Source organism: Oxyura jamaicensis, chromosome 6, assembly GCF_011077185.1.
Source record: "Oxyura jamaicensis isolate SHBP4307 breed ruddy duck chromosome 6, BPBGC_Ojam_1.0, whole genome shotgun sequence".
In the NCBI taxonomy this organism is placed as follows: Eukaryota; Metazoa; Chordata; class Aves; order Anseriformes; family Anatidae; genus Oxyura; species Oxyura jamaicensis.
This window is the reverse complement of record NC_048898.1, coordinates 4,098,811-4,108,479: the sequence shown is the minus strand read 5'-3', so window position 1 is coordinate 4,108,479 and position 9,669 is coordinate 4,098,811. Positions and strand designations below refer to the sequence as shown.

The window sequence follows — 9,669 nt, the reverse complement described above, 5'->3', positions numbered from 1 at the left end:
ATCGAGTTAGGCTACAGTAGGCATAGCACCTCAAGCTGCTGTTTTGGTTAAGTTTTAAGACTTGCTTGTATTCTTCCACATCTGTCTGGTTTGGTCTCATTGCAAGTGAATGCATGAAGACAACTCAAATTTTCTAACTAGATCTCTGGTAAAAGTCAAGCTGAAATGACTACCTTGAAGTAATCAAATGACTACCTTTAAATTATCTTTTCTATGTATAGGTTCCATCCCCCATGAAGTGCCTCAGATCTTAATAAATAGGGAACCTTTGCCTCATCTACACTTTGATGTGGAGCTTCTGGGAGACTGTGATGTTATTATAAATGAATTATGTCAAAGGCTAGGTAGTGAATATACAAAACTTTGCTACAATTCAGTAAAACTTTCAGAAATAACAGAAAAGCCTCCACGACCGCACAAGGAGCTCGAAATGCACTCATCTGAGCTACCACCTACCCCTTTAAACATTTCAGAAGACTCTAGTTCACCAGAACAAATGACTCCACCAGATTCTCTGGTGGCGTCCTCAGAACAGCCAGCTGAATGTAAGGTAGAAAACTGTGATCCTGCCTCAGAAATTAAAACGAGCTGCACAGAGGAAAAGCTTCAGGACACACAGACATCCTCTGAAAACCCTGAAAATGCTACTAGTGAATTAATGAACTCTGAAACAATGAAGGAAAATGGAACCACCAACGGAGAAAACAAAGAAAAAGAAATATTGAAGAAGTGCTGGGTAAACAGACCTGCAAAAGAACAGATTAGCAAAAGGCTGGATGGTGAGTAACTTATTTTGGTATTCTGCAGATTGACTTTAATGTTTATTCTAGACTTACTTCAAAGCAATAAATAAGTTGCCCTTGAGGGAATCACTGTTCTCTGTGGTTATTTTTGCTCAGACAAGTGTCTACCTACCTCTTCCATCATTACAGAGTTTCTTCTTTTGGAGAAGCCAATAGGAGCTTTTTTTGTTATTTTTTTTTAGTCAGTGATTACTAGAAAGATCAGAGGTCAGGAGGTTGAGGCTAAGTATCAATTCAGCGCTTCTTATTTTTCTACAAGTGCATTTGAAAATGTAAGATGGATCCCGGGGTTTTAAGTTGGTGGGCACAATACATCAGTCTTCAGTCTGGCAGCTGTCTTGTAGGACTCAATGATGAAGCCATGATATGATTTGAAAAGCAAATTGCACAGTTGGATTTTGAAGCAAAATTTAGACTTGCCAAGGAAGCCTTTCAGTAGGCAGTCTGTTAACTGACATAAACAAGTAATCACATTAGAAACGCACTATGGATGGAGAACCAGGAATTAAATTGCACTTTTCTAAAGCAACTGTTTAAACTTTGTAAAGTACTCTGTACAGCGTGTTCCAATTCTGTGTTACAACTAATGGCAATCTAGCTGTGAATACAACACGTACCAGTGAAAAGCACTGCTAAATTACAGTTTAAATACTGTTTTATGTCAAAGGGAGTGGGGAGAAGGAAAACATAGCTTTCCAGTGAAGCATGTTACATGCTGGTCCTAATGATACATCGAAATAAATGGGTTTCTCACATAATCTTGTGTGTCAGATAAGCTTCACTTGTGAAAATACATCTATGCAGGTACTTTCTAACCAGGTATCTGCAAGATCTTGTATGAGTAACTTACTTGACCGTTTTATTTCTCATGGGCAACCTGCTAGAGTTGCCCCTGCTTGAGCAGAGGGGTTGGATTAGGTGACCTCCGGAGGTCACCTTCCAACCTCAACCAGTCTATGATTCTGTGATACTGACTCTTTAAATTCTGTTTCAGGTACTCAGTATCTATTTTTACCACCAAATCGCTATATTTTCCATGGTGCTGAGGTATACTCAGATTCTGAAGATGATATCATGTCTTCTAGCTCTTGTGGGAGCAGTAGCGAAAGTGGCTCATGTCGTAGTCAGAGCTTAGATGTGGAGGATGAGAGTGAGATTGAAGAGTTTTACAATGGCATAGAGGATGAGGATGCTCCAGAAAGGGAAGAAGAAGCTGGATTTGGGGAAGATGGAGTTGAACAAGATGCAGTTGATGAATCAGCTTATACAAACGAAGCTGCAAGGAATGATCCAACAAGCAACAAATTGTAAAGCGATCACTGACTGGTTACAGGAACTTTCCACCAGCATTAGGAGCTTTGGCATGTCAGAATGAATGTTTACGTCTGAATTTAGAGCAACAAAACCATAAGGATGTAGTGTTTATAAACAACTAAAACAGATTTTCATGCTTAGTTTTTTACCTTTTTCAATAAAATTCTATTACTGCACACTCAACACTAACTCATCTTTTTTTTTTTTTAAAGGTACTAGGAATATCTAAACAATTGTCACTATGTTCACTTTTAAGTCAGCTGTCTGATCAGGCATTCATGTATATAATACGTATTTTTGCTTAATGAATTTCAGCTTGTATTATTTTTAAACAGTTTTGAAAAAGCCATTGGAATGTTAAACTAATATAAAGGGAACAGCTAATTTAGACCAAAGAATGGTATTTTCACACCTCTTGCTTTGTAACAGTTTGGTTTATTTAAAACCTTCTTATGCTTCTGCTAAACTTTTCAGTCTTGCATAGTCTGTCATTAAACACTGGCATTTTCTAAGACTTACTGTGGCAGCTAATTTTTTGCTTCAGTTACTTTGTATGTTTGAGACATACTTAAATGTGAGTAGATAGTTAAAAATGGAAACAAGACAGTAAGCACTTGAAAAATCCTACTCTGTTTTTAGACTGATCAAGAAGTGCTGTGAAAATGCTTAAGTTACCAAGTTTAATACTTCCTGTGGACATGAAGCAAGGTTGACATTGGCTCCTTAGCAGTTATAATACTGGAATACTGGCATTTTAAACAAAATGGATCCCCTATGGTAGAAGTTTTTCAGGTTGTGTATACAACCGAAGTCAAATATAGTGCAGCTTGCATTAAAAATAGTATTTGATAAATTGCCAAGGCTCTAACATGGAAGCTTGGCTGAGTACAGAACAGTGTTCCTACCAGCGTGTGAAAAGGTGCAAAAAAGCAAATCTTTCTCCAATACTTAAAGATATAACAGTATCAGGAAAAACTAGCTCAAATCGAGCTTTTGCTTACACCACTGAGTAGATAAAATACAGATTAACAACCTAACCTGGAAGCATGCTGTTTTGAGATGATGTCTCAGGTTAGGAAAAATCATTTTCCACCTGCTAGCTCGAACTCACATCTTAAAAGCAAAGCAGCTACTCCAATTATTACACTGCATCTTCAAGTGCTAGGCTGCCTTAAAACTGGATATTGCAAATTTTCAAGTGCAGATTGTTTCCAAGCCTTTAGAATAATTTTGTAAAATTGCACAGTGCAGTAGTGAAACAGCATTTTTATATAAACCACTTTTTCAACATTGGCCCCAATGATCTCTACAATGTAGATTATTCAGATACTTTGCTTTAATATTTATTACATTCTGGAAGATGTATAGTAGCTGTTCTTTGAACATGAGATACATCAGATAATAAATATTTAAGAACAGCCTTCTGTATTCATCTAAAAATGTTGGCATGTTGTCTCATTGTCCAAATTTAATACAGCTCTTATTTGCCTACACTAAAGAATGCAATATGTTTAGTTTTCACTTGCATGTCACAATGTATTAGTTTGTGCTATAGGAGATATTTTAAATTGAAATACTTTGTTTTAAATTATTTTTACAGTGAGGATTGTTTTCTGCTCTTTTATATTGTATATAGTGTCTTTTATGTAATCTACTGGCATATGTTTTGTAGAAGACTGTTTAAAATAACTGGCTATCTTCCTGCAACTTTTGAAATACAAAACCAGTGTTTTATACTCGTACACTCTGTTCTAAAGTCTATTAAAATCGTCATTTGATTTCTGGTTTCCATTAATTTCTAGTTAGAGCCTAAAAACTCAACAGAAGCTGCTCCATAAAGTCTTAAGGTATATCCTAGATAATGTAGTATTATATAGTAAATTGCTTTTTCCATCTGACCCAGTGGGGAGAAAAAAAAACCCTGAACAAAGCTAGGCTGCACTGTCCTCAGTAAAATGACATCCTGAACCACAATGCAATTTCATCCTTCAGAAAACTACTTTTCTCCTTTCGAGCCCCACACTACATTTAGATGTATTTGCTCAACAATAGTGTTTATTCCTATACCTCACAGCTCCCTCTTGCCCTTCCTTACCCAGCCCAGAGCTTCCTTGATTTGGGGACTTGATACTTCCACCCCAACCTTCAACAGTGTCAGCCAGGAGCAGCTTTCTGTAGGAAACGTGCACCACACAGGATTTCAGGACATGTTGTGCCGGTTAGCCATATCACACTTTACCTCTGTACTTCTAAACCAGCAGCCCTCATATATATATATAATATACATACGTATAATAGATATATAGGCCAAAAAAATCTAAAACACACACACCTGAACTGAAATACTAAAATTCTAAGTGTTCTTTCTCACAGCTAACATATTCCTAACAGCTTCACCTTCAAAGGACTTGAAAACATTTTTCCTCCAGAATAAAATAGCTTCTTTCCCTTTTTTTCTACATCCACATAAGTAAGTTTCTTTTTTGCTCTTCCTTGGATCTTTGCTTCTATTATCTGAACAGAAGAAAAACCCCAGACTAGAATGTGTCGCCTCATTCCTCTATTTCACATGCTATCCTTTCCCTGCAGTGAAGACATCTTTGAATGATGTGTAAAACAAATGACAAGGTAAATGATGGCGGTGAGCGACCATTTGCTATCACGGCTCGTTGTTATCTGGAAGCATTCAGCATCTTATCCAAAATTAATTTGGAAGCATGGAAGAAGGTGTTCAGTTCCAGTTGTAATTTGCTGAATCTCAAAAAAAAAAGAGGTTCCTTCTTTTTCTCAGAATTTGCATTGCTAACCTGTGAAAGAAAGCATCTTTGTCCGTGTAGTATAAATACTAAACAGATGTTCAAGAGAAAAAGCAAGGTACACGCATTTCTTTAACGCTATAAGCCACTCCCTAACCCACCTTCAGCTGCCTTTGATGTATTAGATACACAAAGTATTTCAGGTGATATAAAAGCTGTCAGTATTTTAAAAGTCTGCAATATTTTTTTTTTCTGCATAGCCATGTATTCCGTAATGGTCTAATCTTGAATCGAGTATATTTTAACTTCTTTTTCATTTATCAAAAATACATAATACTTACTAAATGAATGACGGTGAAGTACCAAATAGCATCAAATTGGGAGGGGCTCTAAGTACACAGAATTTGAATGAAACCAGCACTCAGAATAAAACTGAAAAATTGAAATAAAGTTTGAGAAAAAGGAAGATACAGTTCAGTACTTGAGGTTCAATATCTAAGGCTAAATACTGAATCAGAACAGCCAAGTCTAACGGCAGTTGTAACGACAGACTTACCTACAGAGAGACTGGGGATTAAAACCCAGGGCAGAATTCCAGGCTAAAACAACTGGTCATACCTACATAATAGAAGGTTTTGAAATAGCTATCACTGATCAAAAGAAGTCACGGAGTCACACTAGTATCCTCAAAATAGTCACTGTGTGCTTTGCACTTTTAAAAAGACATATGGGCTGCCAGGACTTATCAGGAAATGTAATAAATAATGACATAGAGGAAAGACCTATTTACTCTCACAATGTAAGGCCCAAAGACCATTCGGCTGAACGTGCAGAAAAGCAGAAGAAACAAAAAAGCCATCATGCTGGAATCTCACAACCTGCTGCCACAGGATGCTGTTGGAGCTCACAAATTCAGGTGGGACAGGTCTACTGAAGCTCCTTAAAGGGGCTTCCAAAGAGGTTATTTTCCTTTATGCTCTTTCTTAAGCAACTGGACCAGCTATAGGTGGACAGTTTTCACCTCAGATTAACCCAGCAGTTCTCAAGGGAAATACATCAGCAGTGCTTCTGGGAGCTGTGTGACATCTGTTTGTACTGGGCATTATAAAGTAGGGACTAAGCAAACACTGGTAAGGCACGCTCTAAGCACGTATTTATTTATCCTGTCTTGGAGATAGTGGAAGCAGATGTATGACCACAGGTCTTTAAAGGATTTGTTTTCTCAGAAGACACAGATGTGAGTACTCTTGACTATGAACTATTTTTGTCCACTCTTAGCCCTGTAAACCCCACATCCCCAACCCCAGCCCAGCCCCAGCACCAGTACCACGTGTGAAGGAGCCATGGACAAAATAAGTACATCAAACTACAGATTGTAGATATTCCTACTAACTGAACACCTTTTTGAAAGCCACAAAGAAACACAATTCTGAAGTCCTTAAGAACAGTGTATCTCAGGGGTCTTTTCTCTGTAATCACTATCCTTAATACTTTTAAACAACAAAGCACTGCTTCCACACACAAGCTTCAGCTAAAGGACAGAGCCTTTCCAACAGCATGCAGGAAGCTCACAAGGAGTCCTCAAGCAGCAGAGAACAACATTCCCACCGCACCACCCTGTCACAAAGCCGCAGACCACTGCCCTGCCGGCACCACTTACCACTTCTGCAGCACCATCTGGAATGAGCGGAAACTTCCATGGAGGGGCAGAAGCCAGGACTGAGGAACAGCCACAAGGATCTGCCCCCATCAATGCACCTCAGCTGGTGCAGCACCCAGCTCCACAGGTGCTTCTCAGCTCCACAGGTGCTTCTGCTGGGTTTAAATGTGCTCTTCTGAAAGTGACGGCACTCAGCATAGCTCCAGGAAATTAGGCTACTTAATGAGAGGCTTTTTGCCAGCAAGAAGTGTTTTAAGACTGCATTGCACTCTTTGGATGAGCATGCTACGACTACAAGATTCATCTGTTTTAGGACAGGACACTGCAATAAACAGCACAGCCGCACAAAGAGTTGAGCTGCAGCCCAGCAGCTCCACACAAAGGAGCCCCAGGAAGCTCTGAGACCAGCTCAACCCCTTGCTCTGTGGCTGTTGTGCAGGAGCTGTTACACATCCCCAGAAAAGGCCCCACAGAGCAAAGTGGCCCAGAAACAGAGAAGAGGTGCAAGCCTGGTAGAGGTATCACTGCACTCATACTCCAATCTTACAAAGATCTCCTGGCATTTACTATGGTTCACTGGCAGAGAGGAAACTACAGAAACCTCAAATACCTTCCCAGGCTGCGTTGCCCTCGGCCAGACCATGAATTTATTTATTCTTATTAGGTGTTAGCACTCCCTGCTGCAGAGCTGCAGCCTGAACATGACTTGTGTGTGAACTCCAAGCAGCTGTCAGTCCCTTCCAGCTCATCCCTTGCATAAAGGTGGCACTGCTCTCCCTTACCTCCTCTCTCACCCTCCCTGTGTACGTATCAACAGTGTAATCTTGCCACCTCAGAGTGTGTTTGCATATTCATACCTTGCCAGTGGACACCCTCAGGCTTGTTGAGATGCAATACGTGGTTTCCAGAGAGTACTCAGCACTGGTACTAGGAAGCGCACCTACGTAGCCTCTGTGCAGAATTAAGTCACAAACAATTCAATTAGTCCCAGCCTTAAAACCTGACTGATACCATTTCTGTGGAAAGTTGGGTTCTAGCTACAGCCCACCAACTCTGCCTGTTCTGACAGAAAAGCTGGTGTACCTGCTCAAAAAATTGAAGGAAACTGTTTTTCAGTCTCTGCAAAAGTATTTGAAGTCAAATACTTTTGCCTTCACATAGCATTAGTATTTTTTTTCCTCATGTAATCAGGCGTGTTGGGGTAAGCTGTACCTGCAGAGATTCGCAGCCCCTCAGGCACTGCACAGTGTGTACATTCACATGCTCTGGGCATAACCCAAGGATAAGACCAGCCTGGAGTCTCAGTGAGATAAAGATCCCCACTGGCACTGCAAACAGAGTAATACCAAAACATACTAGCTCTAGAGTTGATATCTGGAACAAGTATCATAGCCCTCCTTTTCTTTTCTAATACTCTAAGACTGGTAAAAAAAATAATAATAAATTTAAAAATGCTGCACTCCAGCTCACACTCTTGGCATTGACAACATGTTATTTTTCTGTTTTGCAAAAAATCCATACAGCATGTTCAAACCCAAGGGACATGCAGAAACTCTGATGGGCCAGCCCATTCTCAGTAAATGACCAGTAGATCCATACGTACTGGAATGTATGAATTCATTCCAGCACAGAGCAGTGCAGTGGATTGAAATTCATTGTAGATCATAAACATTGAAGGGAATGCTGCGTCTTGATGCTCTACGTTAAAACAATCTTAATAGTAGTAGCTCCTACAAAGTGCCAAAGGAGACAAGCCATTTTGCTTAAGCAGGGCTCATAGCTTTAATAGTTCTACACTGGTACAGGAGTTCTTTGATTTACTCTGGATAAGGAGGGAAAGAGGGACAAGCTTCAGTGATAAATGTAGTTGAAACAGCCTGTGTAGTTCTGCCACACAATCTCAACCTACGGTTCTGTACCAGTGTGACAGGTGCAGTAAATCCACTGCTATGACAAAAACAAGTCTTCCTTTCTTCCTTTAGTAAATATGATGGAAATGGATATATAACTAGCATTGTCCAGTGATAATCCTGAATACGTATCAGAATGTTGATCTTACTATCCAACAAAATAAATTAAAGATTTTTAATTATTTTACAGCATTCCCACTGCAGCCGAGAATACTGCTTTCCCCTAATTGCTCACATTATTCTTCTAAAAACCTGTATGCAAGTTTTCCTGATTAATTGGAGATTTGTCAAGGAAGAAAACTCCTTTCTTCCTTAGCCCAATGGCTCTTTTAGCTAAGCAAAAAATTGATTCTTTTTCTTCCTCACACACCATTGAATATTGTATTCAAAATAACAGTTGATCCAAGACGGTGAGAAAACACCTCACACTACCCACCTTTTCCTAAGCAGAGGAAGCATTCTGTGTTTAACTTTGGTTAAAAAAAAAAGTTCTTCTGTTTTCAGAACTAATGATAAAATAAGTATAAACACCTGTTTGACAGAAGTAATGTTATGACTAGTCACTATTTTACTTCTAGTACTAGATGAAAGTCTTTTACCTTCTTACGTAGATATTGTCTGTTTTACAACAGGACACCTGCTTCGCTGCACTGAACGAGCTAACACCTGTAAGATAGCTGGGAGTGTTTAACAGATGTTATACTCTGTAGGACCCAACTTCGTTTCTTGCAGAGGCAGCTAGAACCAAGGCTGAAATTGTAAAAATGTCTCAGGTTAATGCTGTCCTGAGGAATATGACTCTCACCCTCCTCTGCCAGTGGGCTCTTAACGTGTAATTTAACCAATCATTCAACTCCCACATGCTTACCAATTTCCACCCAAGTTCCAGGAGCAGAAGAAGTCTGTCTTTCTGATGCTGGAGAAACATTTGCAGCAACGTGAAGCAACTGTCACAGCACTTCTAGTCAACAATAACTGTACTTCAAAGACAAAGGACATCTAAAATTCTCTAGCAGATCCTGAATTGGGCACCAAAAATTAATGTTCAATAACTGTGTCTTGAATTCTGTCTTAGACGCCCTCACCTACAGAATAAGGCTGATTACTCATCTCAGATGAATATTGATGAAGAATTCAAAATAGCAAACAATCCTACAGAGAAATTAAAAATAAATAGTGCTAAGTTTAGGTGATACGCATAGGCTTGGTCATGCACAACCGAACAG

General features: G+C 39.4%; 1 protein-coding gene across 1 annotated transcript in view; it reads left to right on the top strand.

The window, feature by feature from the left end:
* SIRT1 (sirtuin 1) overlaps positions 1-3,895 on the top strand; it is an 18,529-nt gene extending 14,634 nt beyond the window's left edge. The window contains exons 7-8 of the mRNA XM_035330616.1: positions 222-779; positions 1,798-3,895. Of these exons, the coding sequence (XP_035186507.1) occupies positions 222-779; positions 1,798-2,114 (875 nt within the window). The 3' untranslated portion in view covers positions 2,115-3,895. The remainder of the gene's footprint in view (positions 1-221; positions 780-1,797) is intronic.
* The last annotated feature ends 5,774 nt before the right edge of the window (positions 3,896-9,669 follow it).